The sequence below is a fragment of the Muscardinus avellanarius genome (genome assembly GCF_963383645.1).
Source record: "Muscardinus avellanarius genome assembly, chromosome: 2".
NCBI classification, from domain to species: domain Eukaryota; kingdom Metazoa; phylum Chordata; class Mammalia; order Rodentia; family Gliridae; genus Muscardinus; species Muscardinus avellanarius.
The window spans coordinates 130,078,378-130,100,250 of record NC_137787.1 but is presented as its reverse complement, the minus strand read 5'-3'; the positions used below and the strand labels follow the sequence as shown (position 1 = coordinate 130,100,250).

General features: G+C 38.5%; 1 protein-coding gene across 2 annotated transcripts in view; it reads right to left on the bottom strand.

Annotated features, from left to right (window-relative positions):
- FRY (FRY microtubule binding protein) overlaps positions 1–21,873 on the bottom strand; it is a gene marked incomplete at both ends in the record, with an annotated part of 292,951 nt that overhangs the window by 162,765 nt on the left and 108,313 nt on the right. For both annotated transcript variants that reach the window (XM_080719965.1, XM_080719966.1), the window contains 6 exons: positions 5,010–5,096; positions 7,053–7,161; positions 7,632–7,735; positions 16,981–17,082; positions 18,822–18,920; positions 19,016–19,108. In XM_080719965.1, coding sequence (XP_080576091.1) covers positions 5,010–5,096; positions 7,053–7,161; positions 7,632–7,735; positions 16,981–17,082; positions 18,822–18,920; positions 19,016–19,108 — 594 coding nt within the window. The remainder of the gene's footprint in view (positions 1–5,009; positions 5,097–7,052; positions 7,162–7,631; positions 7,736–16,980; positions 17,083–18,821; positions 18,921–19,015; positions 19,109–21,873) is intronic.

Below are 21,873 nucleotides of genomic sequence, written 5' to 3'. Positions count from 1 at the left end.
AGGGCTTAAAAGGCCTAAGGATGTAAGCCATACTTATGAAAATAAAGCAAAACTTCTGCCATTGTTCCTGCAATACAAGAAAACAACTGGGAAGATTTTTTGTTTTTTATATATATCAAACACCAAGGGCATGTCTAAAAAGGTCACAAACCATATTCTGTTCAGAGAATGCTGGGTGTACCTCAGAGGGATAGATGGTCATCGCATGAAGCAGCGGCACCTAGAGTAATTCACAAAGGTCAACAATTTGAGAACAATTTTATTTCTTTTTTTTTTTTTTGTAGTACTGGTGATTGAACCCAGAGGTGTGCTACCTCTGAGCTATATTCCAGCCCTATTTTATTTTTAGTTTCAAACACGGGTTCACTAAGTTGCAGAGGGCCTCAGGAAGTTGCTGAGGCTGGCTGTGAACCTGCAATCCTCCTGTTTCAGCCTCCCAAGTACTGGGATTACAGGGGGTCCAGGTCTTTGGGAACACATTTTAAAAATACAATAGTATAAAGCTTATTACTGAGCTGGGTGTGGTGGCACACACTTATAATCCCAGCATTCGGGAGGCTGAGACCAGAGGATCATGGTTCACGGACAGCCTCAGCTACTTCATGAGGCCCCTCCACAACTTAGTGAGACCCTGTTTCAAATTAAAAAGAATAAAAAATAGGGAAGGGGTATAGCTCAGAGGTTGAATGCTCCTGGGTTCCATTCCCAGACCCGCAAAAAAAAAAAAAAAAAAAAAAAAGGTTTATTATTGATGGAAACATGTGTAAGAAGAGATGCCATCCTGGGCTGGTTTGTTATCTTCTTAAGCTCAAGTAAGGTGTGATATTGGCTCTGAAAGCTGACCCAGCAAAACACTTTGTCTCCATGCCCAGCACATCTTGTAGTTTTTAATTTTATATTTCCCTAATGAATAATGATGTTGTATATCTTTTCATGGGCTCACTGGCCATCTGTATCTCTTCTTTGATGAAGAAGCTATTCATTTTGCCCATTTAAAAAGCTGGGTTATTTATTTTCTTATCATTGAGTTGTTGTAAGAGTTCTTTATATTTTCTGAATATAAAGAATATACAAACTTGGGTCAGATGTTTTGTGGATGTTTCCTCCCAGTTTGTGACTTTCTACTTTATTAATAGTGTCTTTTAAAATGCAGACATTTAAAAAATCTTGATGATGTTTGATTTGCCAACTTTTTCCTTCATAATTCATGATTTTCATGTCCTAGGAAATTTTGCCCACCAGAAGCTCATAAAAATAAAGGTTTTGTGCTACATTTTCTTCTGGAAGATTTATAATGCTGCAATTTTATATTTAGGTTTATTATCCATTTTGAGTTCATGTTTGTTTACAGTGCAAATTATGTGTTGAAATTCATTATTTTGGAGGTAGATGCCCAGTTATTTGGTACCATTTATTTACTTATTTATTTATTTATTTATTTTGCAGTTTTAGGGGTGGAACCCAGGGACATTTTACCTCTGAACTATACCCCAGCTCTATCTTTTATTATTTTATTCTTTATTTTGAAACAAGGTCTCACTAAGTTGCAGGGGCCTCACTAAGTAGCTGAGGCTGTTTGCAAACCAGAGGTCCTCCTGTCTCAGCCTCCCAAGCACTGGAATTATAAGCGTGTGACACGCAGCTGGTATCATTTATCGAAAGACTATTCTTTATCGACTGAAGTAACTTAGAACTAACTCATTGAAAATCAACTGATCATTTATGTGTAGGTCTATTTCTGGATTCTCTATTCTGTTCAGTGTGTGTGTGTGTGTGTGTGTGTGTGTGTGTGTGTGTGTGTGTGTGTTATTGGTTATTGAACTCAGGGGTGTTCTATCTCTGAATTATACCCTTAGCACTATTTTAATTTTTAAATTCTGAAACCCTCCTGTTAGCCTCAGGCATACAGGAATGCACCATTACACTCAGCTTCAATTGGTCTTTATATTCATCTTTCCACCAGTATTGCACTGATTTAATTGCTGTATAACTTGATAGTTTAAAGAATTTGCTCATGCTTACTTAACTACTCCTCAGACTTTATGCATCTTTTTCAAAATTAGGTTGGTTATTCTAGTTCTTTTGATTTTCTATATAAATAAAATTAGCTCATGGATTTCTACTGGAAAAACTACAGGTATTTTATTAATGTTTTTGTGTTGTATTGGGGATTGAACCCAGGGGCATTCTACCTCTGAGGTATCCCCCCAGCCCTTTTTATTTTTTGTTTTGAAACATGGTCTCATTAAATTGCTGAGGCTGGCCTCAAACTTGAGATTCTCCAGGCCCAGGCTCCCAAGTACTGGAATTATAGGCATGTACCACTCCACCAAGCTGAGCTACAGGCATGTTAAAATGGGATTATAGTTTAATCTGCATAGACTGGGGAACAACTAAACTCACTTTCAATTTACTACATATACTATTTTTCTCCATTTATTCAGGTTTTTTATTTCTCAACATTTTATAGTCTTCAGTATAGAAATATGTATTCTTAAGTTTTTTAATGCTAAGCATTTTGCTTTTCATTACTATTACACATTGTTCAAGTTTTTATTGTTCAGGTCTAGAAAATACAGATACATTTATTTACTTATTCTGTATCTTGCAAACTTCTGAAACTCATTTATTAGTTCTAGTAGAGTTTTATATTTTTTCTTGTAGATTCTTTGGGATTTTCTACATAGACAACCAAGGTCTCTGTGAATCAAGAAAATTTTATGTCTTTGTTTCCGATCTAAATGCCTTTGATCTCTGCTTGCCCCTAGCACTGCGTAGGACTTCCAGTTCTACATTATCTGAAAGTAAGGCAACATGAGAGAAATTAATGACCTGGAGGCTCTTCTCACAGGTGAGCAAAAGTTCTCTTGAGGATGAGGGTACACACAGGAAGTCATTTAGGTCTAAATGAAAACAAGACGATTAGCTGGAAATTGCCTAATTGCTGAGGGGTGGTGTAATATACTTCGCAGTATGATAATGCTTGATAATGCTTTAGATCTCTGGGCCTTGTTCCACAAGCTACTTCCAAAATATAATTTAAGACCCATTCTGGATTTGATTCCTGAGAAATCATGCCCTTCAGCATATTTCATCAACTACATGACTTTTGCTTCACAGATTATTTTATCCCTATGTCTACTTTTGAGTGGGGTCATGAATATGCCTTTCAGCTTATAATTACCAACTACTAACAAATACATTTTTCCATAACCCTATAAGATCAAGAGATAATACTCAAATATTTTCTCCTATTGGTAGTTTTATTTTAAAACCACGGTTCCAAATGCTCTGCAGAGAAAAAAAGCTAAGAAAAGCATTTTGAATGAACAAGAAATTTGAGGAAAATCCAAAGATAAATTTTATAGATGGTAATAATGATGGGAGTAGTATTAAACTTTCTTTGGAGGTGGGGAACAGGGTTCGGCCATATTGCCCAGGTAGGTCTCAAACTCTTGGTTTCAAGTAATCAAGCTGCTTTAGCCTCCCCAGTAGTTGGGACTTTTGTAACATGTTCTTTTAAGACAACAACCCAGTAATTCTGAGAACTGATTGTTAAAATAGTAGAGCTGTGACTATGGAGAAATGGAAACTATGCCGTGGAAACTATGCCGAGACCCTTCCCAGCAAGAGAAGATTCTACTGTCTAGCCAAGGCTCAAGCTTTGGCCCTTCAGACTGGTTTGCTGACCCTGGCTACAGCCATTCTGGAAGCTCATTAGCCACCAGACAGACACTCCCAGTTTCAGACTTCTTGTTTTACTGCCAGACATGTGGCAACTTTAGTATTGGGAACAGAGCATGGTGCAGTGGGAGGAAGCATGGCATAACTGGGCTCTCTCTGCTCCTAACAAGCTTCCTACCCTAAACCTAGGGGCCTCCTCTACTGACCAGAAAATACCACTGTGATAATAGAAATAATCTTTACATTTTTAAAAAGTACACTTTTATTGGTGTATTGTGATTCTACATTATAATGAGCTTCTGAGAGATAGGAACATTTTATGGCATGTCATTTCCTTTCTTCCTTCTCCTTTCTATCCTCTTTGGCCCCCTCCCTTCTTCCTTCCCTAGTTTATCATGTATTCTCCCAATGTCTCTATTCTGGGAAGTGAGCTAAAAAAGTATTTTCCCTGTTTTACTGGTGAAAAAGTGGAAGTTCAGAAAAGTAAATGCCACATTGCTAGAAAAAGCAGTAGTGCCTGCGGCAAGTGGTGAATCGGCTTTGCTGGCTCCTGGTCCACTGCAGCTTCTACAGTCCCAGAGGGAAATGGCTACAAGAGGCAGCTTGCCAGGCATGTTTCTTTTGGCTGGGGGTGGTTTTTTTTTTTTTTTAAGTTTAAGTGTGCTGTTCATTTGCATAGCTTCAACGACTTCATGCTGTATGCCATGCCCGTTCTAGACTTTTCCTACCATCTGCCTGGCCCTGAGTTAAAATGCTGTTACAGAAAAAAAGGTTCCTACACTGCTTACTTAATTTCACTATATTTTAGCATTTTTATTATTACATGCATTTATTCTGTTTCCTTATTCTGTTTCCAAAATTTGTTAATTTGCATTAACATAGTTATGAGTACCTTTATTTTTTAAAATAAAACAACCTGATTTTTTTTTTAGCACTAGATGATCATTTTGGGTAAGAGTTACTGTATTTTATTAGAACTAAATAGGGTATCACACCAACCTTTCATCATACAAAATCTATTCATCCAAAAATAATTTTTTTTTTTTAAAACAGAGTCTCCAGTGAGTTGCCAGGGCTGGCTTTGAATCTGTGATCCTCCTGTCTCAGCCTCCCAAGTACTGTGATTACAGGCATGAGCTACTATGCCTGGCTTTCATCTAAAATTTTACTTCTGAAACCCCATCAACGGAATATGGATATGACCAGAAACAAACAGAAAACTTTTGGGAGAAGTTGTCCCTCATCCTATTCCCAAAGTTGCAAAGCAAAGGTATGGCTCTGTGAATACACACTCTGTTAGAAATACATAAAAGGACCATTCATACCTCCGGATTGAGACTGAAAGCTTTGGCTGGTTTTCCCACACAAAGAAAATCAAAAATGATTTCTTTCATTGCAAAATCTAAACGTTCCTGGAGGGAGAACAAGGAAACAAAATATGAAAATGTTAAAACACAAATTCAACATGAAATGGCTTTTTCATCATATATACCAAACAGGTGGCTGCTAAAAAAATAAAATAAAATAAAAATATAGGAGACTGGTCAGTTTTGTAGATCACAGATAACCCCTGAGGGAAGAGCATGCTCATCTAAACTGCTGACGGACCTTATGTTTGGGCACACTGTGGCAGGGATGCCTGCATTACACGAGAGATGGAGTTAGCTCAGAAAGTTCAGAAGTTTGACAGCACACCAACAAAGATCAAAACACTTGGGCGTCTGGGCTTAGAGACAGCCCAAGCTCTTCCTACTTTACTACAAATGCTGGTACCTTTTTAAAACTCTTCAAAAATATTTTTTAATGATAGCACTGTAAAATGATCATTTTCTTGTATTTTTTAACATTAAAATTCCTTTGACTCCAACTATAACAAATAATTCTGCAAGTAAGAAAAATCAACAAACAAGACATATTAAAGTTAATGTATTTTTTGGTGTTAGGGATTAAACCTAAGGGCATTCTATCTCTGAGCTATACTCCAGCTGCACTTTATTTTTTATCTTGAAACAGTGTCTCACTAAATTGCTGAGGCTGGCCTCCAACCTGCAAATCTTCTATCTCAGTGGGATTACAGGTGCACACACTACCATACAAGGCTAAGGTTACTTAAGTAGGAACATTTCAGCCAGATTGTAGTAGTTTGAGATAGTGGCTACTAAGACATGACATGTTCATTTTATATAATGTATTCCAGAATAGTCAAACCACAATTCTCAGGCGCCTCAGAACTATATATTCATATAGAAAGAAAAGTTACACCGAAATTTCCATTTGCAGAGCAAATAATGCACTTTCCTTAAGTGTACATATCACTGAGGTATTTTCACTGTACCTAACACACAGAAATATCATGTATTATGAGTAAATGAGGTGATAATAGAAAATTACATAACAAATGTACTTTAACAGTATTTTAGTGCCTATTTTTGGCTTTGATCCACACATATTCTCAGGCATATAGGCAAGAATTTCCATTCTTATTTTATAGATAAAGAAACTGAGAGGAGGAAAATGTTCCCTGACTTGCCTAAGGTTAAAGAATTGGCTCAAGGCAGGGGATGGACTAGAATAACAGTCTTTTCCTGCTCCTCTGAAAATCACAAGGAGCTCAAAGGCAGGGCAGAATCATTTACTTGCAAAGCATTTTAAGAAGTAAAAGTTGGGACTGGGGGTGTAGTTCAGTTGTGGAACGTATGCTTAGCATGTGTGAGACCCTAAATTTAATTCCCAGAACAACAACAACAAAAAAGAAGTAAAAAAAAAATCCTGGATCTAGTTAGTAAATTACATACTAAAAACTAGGTTTAATGCTATTTGTTTTTAAGTAATAATTTTTAAAAAATTTTAAAGTAATTGTGTAAAGTGAATAGAAGAGTTTTAGGCAAAGAATACATTTAGCTCGATAAATTATATTCCTAAATAATTTTTTCTTTTTCTTGGGCGAAAATAAGAACACCAAAATTTATTCCTCAACTTGACTTTTTAAAATTTTTCCTCCAAACCTCAGACCCTTGGCTTTCTCTGGATTCCTGGAAAATACAGAGAAGAGAAATTACGAGGAAAATAAAGGGATGGAGAGTCAAGAGACATTTTTATTGACAGGCTTTGTGACCTCAGAGGAGTCACACTCCATCTCTCAGTTTCTTTACTTGTCAGATGGTGAAAACGCTCACATACTGATGTCATAATTTGTTCTGAAGCAAAAGAATAGGCTATCGGTGAGAACATTCAGAACCTTCGGGAGAGTCTACACATGTAAGATATTATTTTAGGCTTCTCGTCTTTTAGCACTTCATAAGGAGGAGACTGGCTGCCTAATTAAAAAGCAATTAGTAGATTCTTCCTGCCAGAGACTTCGGCATTACCTGAGCAATGAACTGGATGATTTTCACAAAGATGTTCAGAGGCATATCCCTGGGCACCACACCACGGGACCCTTTGGGGAAAAGTGTTGTGATGATGGTTATAAGTCGGCTGGAAGATAAGGGGGGAGAAAAGAGAAAACAAGCAAGATTGGCTGAGCTCCAGTTCTTGAAGGGAAAATGGCATATGTTTTATCTTATCTAAGTATCAGAATTCAGAGGAAGAAAACATATCATCTCATCCTTTCCCATTAGTGTAATTGCCCTACAAAATTTATTTCTGGAAAACTAAGGGCAGCTAGAAAATTACAGTTGTTTCTTTTGTTAAAATGCTGAAGGCAACCCTAGAAGCAGGACCTGTTAATCTTGGTGGAGGCTGGCGTTTCAGCGATGGCTCTCAAGCCAATGAGGAACGAAGGCCTGAAATGATTCAGTTCTTTCAGAAGCTGTCTGTGTGGAACAGCTTCTAGTTGGGTATGGTAGCCAAGAGTAAAAGAAAACAGCTTCTGCAGTGACTGAGTAATGTGGTTACAATTGTTAACTCAATGTCATGGTCTCCATTAATACAAGCTGACTCCTTACCTCTGAGTAGCTGTGTTGCTTTCACATTTGATTCGAATCATGTAAACCCAGAGTAATCTATAGAGAGATTCCAGTGCAACTCGGGCCATCTTGGGGTCTTTATTCTACAATAGAAACCAACATGGAAGAAGACTGATGATTAAATGGTAACCCATGGAGTTGATGCTTCTCTGAAAGCTTGGAAAAGGGAGGCCCTGGATGGGTGAAATGCCTCTTAGGGCACACACTCCATCGTCTGGGACTCATGGGGTACTTGCCTCATGATGCTCATTGGATAAATAATCTCTGAGGAGGAACCCCAATGGTCATCATGATAGGACAGAGGAATTCTGGGGTGGGGGGAGCCATGCCACTTGCTCCCTTGTCAACTCAAGAGATTACCTTCTCCCCCCAGTCCTGGGGAGCCTGAATCTTATAGCACCAATAGGAAAAGCAATCTGTTTTTGCCATTGTTAATTATGCCTATTTTTTTTATAGGGCTGAGGATTGAACCCAGAGGTATTTTACCTGTGAGCTATACTCCTTTTCCCTTCCCCTTTTTATTTTTATTTTGAAACTGGGTCTCACTAAGTTGCCAGAGCTAGCCTGGAACTTGTGATTCTCCTATCTCAATCTCCCAAGTACTGGTATTAAGGTAATTGCCACAACACCCAGCTGATTATGCCATTTTATTTTATTTTTATTTTTATTTTTTTGGTGGTACTGGGGTTCCTGGAAGCCCTTCTACCTCCGGACTACACTCCCAGACCTATTTTTACATTTTTTTAATTTGGAAACAGGGTCTCCTAAGCCAGCGCACATGGCTGGCTTCGAACCTGCGCGATCCTCCTGTCTGCCTCCCAAGCGTGGGGATTACAAGCGTGCGCCACCACGCCCGGCTTGATTATGCCATTTTAAACATTGTTATTGTTTGTATTCCTGTCATCTCCTCCCCTCTTCTGTCTGATTACCCTCCAATATTTATGGAGTCTAAGGCATACTAGGCACTGTGCTAGAATCTGAAATGTTGACAGAAAAAAAAAAGAGCATCCTTTTCTTTACAATGCTCCCAATCTGTGGGGAATGGGAGACAATAATTTTTCTTTTTTCAGTACTAGAGATGGAACCTGGGGCATTCTACCTCCGAGGTACACCCTTAGACCTATTTTTTTATTCTTTATTTTGAAACAGGGTCTCACTGAGTTGCAAAGGGCCTCACTAAGTAGCTGAGGCTGTCCACAAACGACGATCCTCCTGTCACAGCCTCCCAAATGCTGGGATTACAAGCATGTGCCACCACGCCCGGCTACAAGTTAATTTTAAAACAGTATGAAAACTGGTGGCGACAGGCACTAAAGTACAGAGGTAGCGCAGCCTATGGCAAACTCAACAGAGCTGAGAAGAGTTTCCAGGAGCAAACGAAAACTTAGATGAACTTTAAGTACACTCAGGTACTTATTCACTCATTCAACAAATAAGTAAGTCAGGGTGGCGGTGCACGCCTGGAATCCTAGTACTTGGGAGACTGAAACAGGAAGATTGCAGGTTCTATTTGTCTATTCAGTCTCAGCAAGTTGGGGGAGACACTATTTCAAAATAAAAAATTAGAAGGGCTGGAAGGTGTAGCTCAAAGGTAGAATGCCCCTGGTTTCAATCCCCAGTAACACACACACACACACACACACTCCAAAAATACAACCCCATATATGTGAGTGGCTACTGGGCTTGCCACCATGTTTTACATTAGAACCTTTGAAAGCAGTGAAAATCTTGATGGGAGGGAAAGCTTAGGCAGAGGCAGCGGTCCATGGAAGTTGAGAGCTGACCCAGATGGGTCCTGTTGAGGAGCTTGGGAAGTCCGCCTGCTGGTGAAGGTGGTGCAGGGGTGGGTGGTGAAGGAGCTGTGGGTGGCATCTAGGTGGTGGGCATGACATCACCAAGCAGAAAATATCTGGTTCTAACCTGCTCTTCCTGCCTCCCATCCTGTTATTCTCCCTCAAACTCCATGAACTCCAGTGAGGCTTCCTTCCACTTTCATGTCAGGAGAACTCTCACTGACCACATCCTTTTATTTTTTTTTTTTCTAAATAAATTCCATTTCTTCTTTATGGTTGCCTAGCTTGTGTGGACTTCTCTGCGTCTCCCTGATGTTCTGCATCCCATCCCATTTAAACTACGGCTGGGTCATGGTGGCAGGGCTCCATCCTAGCATGTACAAAGCCCTGGGTTAGAATCCTGGCACGATGAAAAATAAAACTAATTATTCCCTCCAAAACTCTGGAGTGTCCTCTGACCCCATACATACCTCTGCTGTAGCCCTTCAACTCTTTAAATTCCTGTTTAATTTAAAGCTTCCATTTAAGTGGTGGGTTTTCTGCCAGGGGAGAGGCATTATTTATCCCTGGCATCTATCAGAATTCCCGCCATTCTGCAGATTGATGTGTGCTGAACAGTCTTTTAATATCAGTCTTAACCTTCTTAGAAGTCTTTTGCATTTATGTGAATTCTCTTTCCTCACTCACTTCTTTATCTTGTTATAGCACGTCTACCTGTGCTCTTCTTGTGTAGTGTAGATATTTTGGGGAGAATTCATTACTGTTTAGAAATGATGTGGGATAAATTTTACCTTTAAACTATTTCCTGATTAAAGATTAGTCACATAACTAAGTTCTATGGGAAAATCTATAATGAGTAATTTTAGATTTGCAGAAGATAAATTTCTTATATGTCTATGTAATCTAAAAATAACTTTTTATTGTGATTATTATACAAAAAGTCTAAAGTTCCACATGCATTTTGTTCTGCTTCTAGTTCTATTTTTTCTCTTCAGCTGCTAATATTATATTAATTTAATTATTAAGGACTTATATTTCATTATCTAATATGGCCTACCTTCCACTGTCTATTGCTTTTTAATTTTTAAAAATTTTTATTTTTAGAAGTTTCCCAGATATTCTTAGACATTTCCCTCTCCAATAAACTTTATAACTACTTGTCTATATCCAGAAAAAAATAATCTGACTTTTTAGAAGCATGCATTTAGAAGCATGAAAAGTTTTTTCTTGTTTTTTGCTTGCTAATAGGCGATGGTATAACTCATCAAATATTTTGGTTACTTAAAGAGACTTGAAACTAGTAAAGCTGCATATTTATTTTCATTAAAACATTTCAGGAGCTGGGTGTGGTGGTGCACACTTGTAATCCCAGTACTTGGGAAGCTGAGACAGGAAGATTGTGGATTTGTTGGCCAGCCTCAGCTACTTTAGTGGGGCCCTCCAAAACTTAGTGAGACCCTGTTTTAAAATGAAGAATAAAAAAATAGGACTGGGGGTGTAGCTCAAAGGTAGAATGCCACTAGGTTCAATCTCCAGTACTGCAAAAACAAACAAACATTTCAGGAATTCTAAATCCTCTTCCTGTAATTACTGCAAATCAGAATATCTCTTGTATACTCTATGGTGGTTAAAAGCAGATTCTATGCATAGACTGCCTGGGTTTGAATACACCCTGACTTTGTAAATTATAAGCTATGTGGTCAACCTTGGGGAAGCTCCACAGATCTCTCTAGGTCTAATACTCCCTGTCTGGGAGATGCAGAATATCATCCTGCCTACCTCACAGTGATTCACGAGGGTTAAATGAATTGACCCATATAGGGTATAGTGTGTTCTACCTGTGATCATAAGTTTTACTACATACAAGGCACAGGAATCCAGCAGCAAACAAGGGAACTGTCACCCTGCCTTTTGAGAGCTTCTATTCTAGCAGAAATGTCTTCTTCCTTAGATATTTCCTTTTATTGGACACATAACCATGTTTTATATTGCATAATAAGTCAAAATTCTCTCATAGACATTATCCCATACTGTGAATTGTGATGTGGAAGGGTACATGCCAACTCCATCACTATAGACCTAAGCCGAGATCTCCAGTTTATTTTATTTTATTTATTTATTTATTTATTTATTTATTTATTTATTTATTTATTTATTTATTTATTTATTTTGCAGGTCTGGGGATGGAACCCAGGGGCATTTGACCTCCGAGCTACAATCCCTGCCCTATTGTTTTATTCTTTATTTTGAAACCGGGTCTCACTAAGTAGCCGCGGCTGTCCGCAAACCGCGATCCTCTGGTCTCAGCCTCCCGAATGCTGGGATTACAAGCGTGCGCCACCACGCCCGGCTGAGACCTCCAGTTTAAATGATCCATCTTACTGTCTTTTGATTTAACTTCTTCTGTTTTCTATTTTCCTGTCTTTTCTTGCCACTGTTTTTTAAATTTATTGGTGCATTGCAATCATGCATCTTGATGAGGTTAGTGGAGGCACACATGCACACATCACTCATTTTGCCCTTCCTCAATTCCCACCCATTCCCTCCCCCTCCCTTCTTCATATGTTCAGCTTAGTGACTGCCTTTAAGTTTGTGAATGTATATCATATACTCATATCCAGGTTCCTGAGCTGCTCCTTGGACTTTCTGGACCACAACCTTTGGAGGTGGGTTTCATGAAAGCACATTTATAATGGGCCTCAATGGAGATTTTAAAATTATGATTATTTTGGTACTAGGGATTGAATCCAGGGGCATTCTAACTCTGAATAACACCCCCACGCCCTATTTTATTTTTCATTTTGAAACAGGGGGGTCTTACTAAATTGCTGAGATTGGCTTCAAATTTGTAATCCTCCTGTTTTAGCCTCCTATATACTGGGATTATAGGTGTGCACCAGCACACCTGGATTCCTTAGAGATTTTTATATTTGTTAAGGTAAAAACCTATTGACATATATGGATAAATAATTTTAGTTAGATATTGATATTACTATATACATATACTTTCTAGTTTTATTTTTTATTTCAACTAAAGTAATTTAATCTATTTCTTTCTGTTATATTTCTTTTCATATACTTTTTTTCTTTTGGACATTGCTTTGGGGTACTTGATTAATTTGCTTGATCATAATTTGTTCTGTTTGATAACATTATCTAAATAACATGCTGCTAAACTTTAGAATAATCTCTAAAATTGCTATACCAACAATTTATGGAGATTTTTATTCAGTGGCTGGAAAAAATTAAATTTTCTCATTCAAAAATGAGATTTTTCTCAGAACTATAGAAACAATACTACTATTAAGCAGAATAACTACATCCTGAAAATTAATATTTAAAATACATAATAAAATAGCATTTAATTTTGGCATTTATAAAGATAATAGTAATTTTAAAACAAATGATTCCACACATTTTGATGCATTCAGGCAACAACTGTAGGATTTTTAACGTATTAATGTCTTTCATTTATAAAATAAATATATCATTTTAATAACAGTATTATATAAAAATGTTTTAAAAAATATTCTTTAAACATGTTAGTTTTTCTTCAGGTCTTTCTGCCATATTGAGGACCAGTGAGGAGGCTGGAAAATTGCGTGCATATTAATGACATTTAAAAATGGTCCTATTCAAATCCCTACTGAGCTTAGTTCTAAATATACATGGAACAATTTTATTCTGGTTGTAACTCATCAAGGATCTTTTTATATCATTTAGCCTTGGGGTAGTGTATTCCCTTAGCTGACTGCTCTTAAGTAAAATATCCTCGCCTTTACTTCGCCTAATAAAACCTCTTTCATGCTTCTGGGGAAACAAGGCCTCCCTCCACAAGTCACACAGGCTTCTCCCCACTCCCGACTTTCACATTCCTCGCGTCTGTATTGTGCACCTTGAAATTTCATTAAATCTCTCTCAATTCAGCGCTAAGCTGGTCAATGACAGGGAGCTGTTCTGTGTCTAGTTTGTGTGCGTGGCCGGGGAGAGGTACTAGAGAATGAACCCAGGGGCATTCTACCTCCGTGCTATACCCCTCAGCCCTGTTTTATTTTTACTTTGAACCGGGTCTTGCTAAGTTGTTGAGGCTGTCCTTGAACCTGCGATCCTCCTGTCTCAGCCTCCCAAGAACTGTGATTGCAGGTGTGCACTGCAATGCTTGGTTTGTACCTAGTTGTTTTTAAATTTTTTTTTTAGTGGCCTGGCTCCATACTTCCTCCTTCTAACACCTTCCCTATTACTTCAGATAAACAGTGGATGATACATAAATCCTTACTCAAACTGAATTCTGGAATGTGCTCTAGTCTATATATTCTTTTTGATCATTGATTTTTCTCTCTTTCCCTCACTCACACTTTTGTGGTTCTGGGGATTGAAATACAACGTTATACCCCAGCCCTATTTTATTTTTTATTTGGAAACAAGGTCTCACTATGTTGCTGAGGACTTTGCTAAATTGCTGCGGTGGGCCTAAACACCATGGTCCTCTTATCTCAGCCTCCCAATTACTGTGATTACAGGCATCACCATGCCCATCTCTCTCTCTCTCTTTTTTAGAAATTCTAATACATGAAATGTTTGTGTAGGGAAGTAGTGTCAGTGTCCGTAACCTCTTTGGGTCTTTGGGGGCAGTTTATACCTCTAAGTCCTTCTGGTGGGCTTAGACTAGAACTTTAAACAATATTATAACTCTGAAGTAATTAAATTTCAAAGTAAGATTCTTCAAGTCAGGTATGGTGACCTGCAATCCCAGTACTTGGGAGACTGAGATGGGAGGATTGCAAGGTTCAAGGCTAGCCTTAGTAACTTAGGGAGACTCTGTTTAAAAAAAAAAAACATGGGGGGCATTCAATATCCAGTACCATACAAAAAACAAAAACTGTAATTTTGGGGCCATAGAAAATTATTGTGCAAAACATCTTGTTAACCCCAAATTAATTACAGACAAATTAAATATATAGAAAGCTGCGCTATCAGCCTTTTTCTTAAACAAATAATTTTACTTTTATTCTATAGGAAACTTGGGTTTTATGTTTTGTCTGTTGATACTCAATGGCATTACAATTTCAAATGCTGCCTATAACACAATTATGCAAAATTATTAATGTATCATATCCCTTTCAACATATATGGTCATACCTGATAGTTTTAAAATGCTGATTTGGTCAGAGTTATTGAAAATTTCAAAATTTTATCTCCTACTTCATCATGACTAGTGCTACCTTAATAATCCAATCAATTTCATATTGTATTGGTTCAAATAGTTTTACAAATCAACTGAACTGGATGTGAACTCCCATATTCAAGATAACTATTTGCAAATAACACATTTTGAACTCAAATTATACCATCATTCATTGGAATTTTTCATCAAATTTAATTGTTTCTTTTCGAGTTGAACAGAATGGCCATTTTCTATCTGTATAATACCTAAAACGATTAACTGGAATTAATAATTGGATACTTAAAACTGGACCAAATAAAGAACATATACTGGGCTGCACTTCTGGGTCCTGTGGCAGAAGGGTAAACCCTCAGCTGGAATACCTAAAAGTGGCCATTATATAATAGCCAAGAACCCTGGAAAGCATTTCAATTCAGAAGTGCTTTAAAAGCTGCATTCTTATTCCAAGTTATTGTATTTCACTGCCAATTTGAAGAAAATGAATGATTCTAATCTTGGATTTCACAATCAGCTTTTAAAGCCAGTACATAGTTGGTGCTTAAAACATCTCTAAAGCAGGTCATTGTATAATTATGGTAAATGCCAAAATAATAATTAATCTTAACCACTTTACCAAATTAAAGTGTCTTAAGAAAAACACAAAACAATGCAACATGTATAAGCACATACAAGATTTTTTTAGCTACCTAATTTTTTTTTTTAATTTGAAAACAGCAAATCTCAGACCTGTAAAAGAAGCTGAATGATGGCTTTGGATACAACCAGAACAAGTGTGGAGAAGCCATTTGATTTGCACTTATATTAAAGGGAGGGGTTTCATTTACTTGCCTTGTATGGAGAGTTCACTAAAACTTAAAACACATTTACCACTTGCTAGTTACAGGGCTGGTTTTAAAACCAATCATGACAGCTGTGTGAACTGTAGGCTCCTTAGTCTCAGGAGCCCGACTTTACTCATGTCTCCCGGCACCTGTGCTGCCTACCTGGAGAGCAGAGAACACTGATAGCCCATTACTGCTGTGCGGAATGAATGGAATACTCAAGTAATCACACAGGGCCGCATCAGAGGTCAGAGCTCTTTTACTAGGCGTGGAGAGCAGGCTGGGTTCTGCCCTGAGTGTGTCTATGATACACGAATGGTAGTTTTCATGCTGTGTTTTTCCGGGAGTTATTCCATTTTACAAAATAGTGATTGGCCCTGAGTTACTCTATTTTGAGTATAACTACCAATGCAGAATGACTCCATACCTTGTTTGTACTAGTATACAACCACAAGGCACAAACTGGTAACTTATTTGTGCCAATAAAAAATTAACTTATTAAATTAAATCTGGAGCACAAGACACTTAAGCATATCAAATTATATTGGAAACACTAGACAAGCTTACCAAACATAACCCCTCACCTAAGACCCATAAAAGAAAGAGCACCCCAAGACCAGACACAGTGGCACACTCACCCTGCCACCTGGTCACTCATAAGGAGTGACAATCTTTAGACCCTCTGTCCCCAGGCTTCAGCTTCCCATGGCTTTTCCTGCCCTTGATGAGGACACAGGGCCCACCTCCAGCTGATACTCTGAAACTGCCTATGGTCTAGACAGGGTCTTGACTGGTTCCTTAAAAACCTTCTCTGCCCACCTGCAGTGACCCATGCTTTTGTATCTGCCCTGAGCTTGCTCAGGTTAGGCCTCTGGAAACCCTGTGGCTACATTAACCCTTTGTTTGCATTTCTATAACTGACATACATCATTGTATAACATAAGATGTGTGGTTTGAGTGTTTGACATACTAGCAGTTAAGATTAGAATGGAATAAAAGAACTTGTGATGGTCTTGGACCCTTGGTCATGACACCCAGCTTACCAGGAGCATTTTTGGTGAATTAAAGCCAATGAAAGTGATGTGGCTTGTGAATTTATTGCTATTCAATAAATTCTGACATTGTGCAAAAGATACAACCACGTTTGGTCTATATTAAGGGAATAACTCACTCATACTCTAGGTCAATCCTGCCCCAGAATGTAGCTTTGATTTCTAAGATGTTTACCTGGACTGGAAGGGGACAGAGGAAGAATCACTGAGGTATGGGCAGCCACCCCAAATCAATTCATATGCTTCTGTCAGCTAAGGGTGGCAGTTATTTTATTTTTACATCATTTAGATGCTATATAAAGTAGCATTTAATTCTACCTCTAAAGTGATCCTTCTTGGGACAAATTTATCTTCCCCAAATCTGAAGTGACTCTCTTATCCCTAGACGGAAGCACACACACCAGCCTGTGAATTGTACTGTGAATTTATATAAACAGATTTTTTGTTGTTGTTGTTGTTGGGCTGACAAGTACTGACCTTAAGGTTGGACAAGCAGTTGTTGAGAAAAACGTGCCACCTATTCAGGAACAGCTGCTTCTGACTGACACAGAGCAGGCAGGTCACCAGGGGGTACAAGGCCTGAGGAGAGAGCAGACCTTAAGACCAGGTCAAAGGGTGACTGACACTTTAACACATTATCTGGGCCCATTACTTCACTATCTCTCTCTGTGGCCACATAGGCTATGATAAATAAGCTGCTGTGTAACACAAGGCCCAGTGGATGCCCAGTAAAGGTAAGTGTTTTTGCTAATGCTTTCTGATAATGCTGGAGATGGAATCTTCTAGAACTACAGATGGTGTAGTATAGTATGTTTCATGTAAAATAATAGAAAAATCTGAGTCATTGACTTAGTCTTCTCTTATGAATTTTAAAAACAGTGTATCATCTGAGATCATTTTGTCAATCCCCAGAAAACAAAATAAAGCAGGAAGGCACATTAATTTTGAAAATGTCATTGGCCTATTCACTCATAAATATATACTCATTTGTCCCTGCCTTAGAGGTGGGTGCATATGTTTACTTTTGCATGTAACTTTCCTGTAGTTAAGGAAGATTCCTAAAAGAAATGTTATTGCATTGGTAAACTCTCCTAAGACAAATTTGACCGCAGCAGGAATTTGCTTACGACCGAATAAACAGAGGTGCTACTGTGCTTTTCCTGCTGAACTGAGCCAGTTTCCTGCAAGGACTGGAGAAGACAGAAAAGCTAACGGGCAGCCACCCAAGAAACATACATGTAGAAGTCTTCACCACTTTGTTAAGCCAGACTGCATGTACCTTTATGGCTCCTAAAGAACTGAGGCTAGTGAAGATTCAAAGAGCAGCAGCAACAACAAAATGTAGCTGGCATGCGTGTTAACTTGAGCTAGAGGAAACGATTGCTGTGGATGAGATTTAGTGCTGGACAATTCATTAACTCAGTATTTTTCTTCTCTGACTTAGTTTTAAAGGACTCTGAAATATTGTTCTCATTGAATGTAATTCTAATGGCAATTAGTAGTTTCTAAAAAAAAAAAAAAACCCAAGTAGAAAAAACCCCAAACAAACAAAAATAAATGCAATTAGTTACAATGACCATAGAATACAGAAAATGAGTAACTTCATTAGCACTACCAGTAACACCATTCTGAGTACTGGCTCAAATTATGAGAACAGTATCTGTACTTGGGAAACTAACTAAACCAAGGTAGTGACCAGCCACCCAAACAATCTGCTTCCTCCAGACTGTCACTTTCCACTGGTTTACCACTTGTTGATTTATAAACAAGAGCTTTATTTCTCATGGAGAGTAAAAAGCAGTGGCAACAGAGTCTCTAGGCTGGATTTCAGCATCAAAGCCCTCTCAAGAATTGATCTTCCAGCCTTCAGACATTCTCTCTGTGGGCAATATCTATTTCTCACTATCCATTCTTCCTTTCCAACCCGATTCAATTTTGATTCTAAATATCAGGATTTGCCCATACAGGCTCTCTTCTCCATTGAGAAGAGGAACTATTATAAACCTTAGCTTTTTGGATTGGAAAAAAATCTTAGAAATTTAAACAAAAATCAAGTTAAGCCAATCTTAAAAACAAACAGCAGAATCTGTAGGATCAGAAGAGTTATCTGAGGTGACGCGGCCTAGTCCTCTTCTATTACTATGATTTTAGTCAATAGACCTTGCAAGCTCCAAAGTTTGAAACGCTGAGTCTTTCTGAGGAAGCTGTAGGGAACTCTCCCATTTGTGGAGTCCTCAGGACTCTCACACTGATTTAGGTGAAGGACTTTCGGTCTCCGCAGTTTTGTTTGTGATTTGGATTTTCCCATAGTTATTTACCAAGGAATGCTTCTTTCTAGAAGAGAGTTCCAGTGTGGTATCATACAGGCTTTCCACAAAGTTTCTAAGGCAGGGAACATTTACTTCATTTTTAACAGCCTGAAAGAGAGAGGCATGTGAATAATTTGTTAATGAAAATTGTCGAGTCTGTGATCCAATGTGAAGAAGTTCTTAGAGATGAAAATGCGACTCACAGCAGCAACGGGGACGAGGATTTCAACGAAAAGCCCAGCCAAGGCATGTTTGACGTCTTTGTCCTTGACTTCGAGAAAATAATGTGCACATTCCTATTAAGTAGAAAGAGTAGAGGGAAGAAGATGAGATTGACGTATACACGAAATATGTACTTAAACTTAATAGCTCTTCATTCAATCGCACGTATTATAAATCACTGGATTCCAGCATTCCTATTGAAGTCCAAATGTTTATAAGGCCTCAATGACATTTTGCAAGGCTGGGTTTCTCCTTTTCCTTCTGCTTCTCTATCAGTCTAAGCTGGGTGCGGCGGTACATGTGTGTAATCCCAGTACTTGGGACGCTGATACAGGAGGAACACAGGTTCGAGACCAGTCTTAGCAACTTACTGAAATCCTGCTTCAAAACAAAAAAATAAAATGGGATTGAGGGCATAGCTCATAGGTAGGATGCCGCTGGGTTCAATCCCCAGTACCAAAAATAAATAAATCTTCTTTTCTGAAAGGACAAAACATCTATAACCAGTAAGTACACATTCCTTCACTGACATACTGGCTGGTTCAGTCAATCCAGTAAATTTATATTATTATATATAATATAGTGTATATTATTATATTAATATCATTGTATCTTATTATAGTCTGTTATATTACTTACTGTACATACATAGATATTATGTCTGTAACATAGTATATTATTACTCTGTGTGGAGGCTTGGGCCCTTGATTATCCCACAAGCACAGAGCCCAGAGAGGTACACAAGGGAGGAGAAGGAGACAACAGTGAACTTATTTTAGGCACGGTGGCTGACAGCTTTGAGTACAGAGCTGTTTATTTGCTGGCTGTGACATTTTAGGTGTTTTTGTTATTCAGATCGTTTCATAAGCAAATCTGGAATTCTTCCCTTCTCCCTCCAAGGAGAGAAACCTTTGGAAGAGTTCAAGCAGGAATGTCTTTGCCTGAGAAGCTGCTGTTTATAGAAACTACTTGTGGTTGCCAGGGACCCTTTCTGTGGGAAGGCTGGCCTCCTCCCTGAATTATACCAGTCTCTCCCTCCTTCTGAGTCCGGTGTTAGAGCCTCACTGTGGTCTCTGTGAGGCCATGTTCTCATTCAGGAGTCCAGGGCTCCAGGTTTATGCCATGATATTACATTAGCGCTTCCCCTTATTTGTAGATGCTGTTGGGAAGATAGGCAAGAACAGTTGCTAAGGCCCTGGGTCTATCAACAGATTGGGTGATACTAGTCTAGGAAGTCATCCGACTGTTTTCCTGGACAAAAGTTGGGTACCCCTTTTCTACTTTATTTTGCATATGTGTGAAAATCTCTCTCAAGTCATCATTTGAACACATGACTTACTAATGTGAGAATGAGGTAAAAAGAAGAGATGAGAGTCACTGAGTGTTTGCCATGCGCTAGGAATCCTCAGAAACACTCTAAGGTTAGTGTCCCAACACTGATAGATAAAGTAGATGGAGCAGGGGTCAAGTGTGACTGGCCTAGGTCACAAACCCATAAGGACCACTTGTCTGACCCACAGCACCCACCTCCCCTCTCTCACCATATACCAGCCTTATTGAAATATGATTCACATACCACAAAATTCACCCATTTACTTACTTATTTATTTATTTATTTATTGCGGGTCTGGGTATGGAACCCAGGGGCATTTGACCTCCGAGCTACACCACCTGCCCTATTTTTTATTCTTTATTTTAAAACCGGGTCTCACTGAGTTGCAGAGGGCCTCACTAAGTTGCTGAGGTTGTCCGCGAACCACGATCCTCCAGGTCTCAGCCTCCCAAATGCTGGGATTACAAGCGTGTGCCACCATGTCCAGCTCACCCATTTAAAGTATCCAACTTGCTGGGTTTTAGTGTATTAGTAGTTGTGTATCCACCATCACCATCAAACTTAGAACCTAGCCAGGCTGGCGGTGTAAACACACCTGTAATCTCAGTACATAAGAGGCTGGGACACAGGAGGATCACAGGTTCAAGGCCAGCCTCATTAACTTAGCAAGACCACGTTTCAAACTAAATGGGTCTTTGCTTGGACCCATTCAATCCTCAGTACCAAAACAAACAACAACAAAAATCTATCCCCAAGGTGTTTTATATTCACAATAGCAGGGCATAAGAGTTCCAGTTTCTCTACATCTTTATCTATACATATGATCTTTTTTATTATGGCCTTTAAAGTGGTACCATCTATAGTCATAACCCCTATATCTAATCTTCCTAGTAAGATAATCACTAAATCTAATTCACAGCAGCATTAGTAAAACCCTTTCAAGTATGGCAGTTTTGTTAATTCTGGGTAGCACTATGTATGCTGCGAGGTCCTTATCAGCTACAATTCTTTTGTTAGACACTGTGATGAATGCTGGCCAAACAGACATCAATCCTGGATGGTGTGGTGGATGTTTCAACAGTTATGATTTCTTTAGATAGTATGAATAAAACAGAGTTCCTTCTTCATTAAAGTTCTCGTGCCTGTGACTATTGATATAGCCAACCCAACGCCATCAATTCTAAAACAGTGTGAAAGTCAGCTATATATAATTTTTCACACAGCAATATGTATCAAAATGGTGAAAGGGAAAAAAAAGTCATCAAGTAAGAAATTCTATTGTACACCTTACTCCAAAGATGCTATGAAAGTTTAAAACTGAAATTGTGCTTCTGCAACTCGACTATGAGCTAACCAGGCACTCTGTGAATTCTAAGAAGGTATTTTTTTTTTCATTTTGTTCTGTTTTCTATATTGTTAAGTACAGATGCTCCTTGTCTCATGATGTGGTTATGGATGAATAAACCCATTGCAAATTGAAAATACTGTAGGAAGGAACTGCTTCGA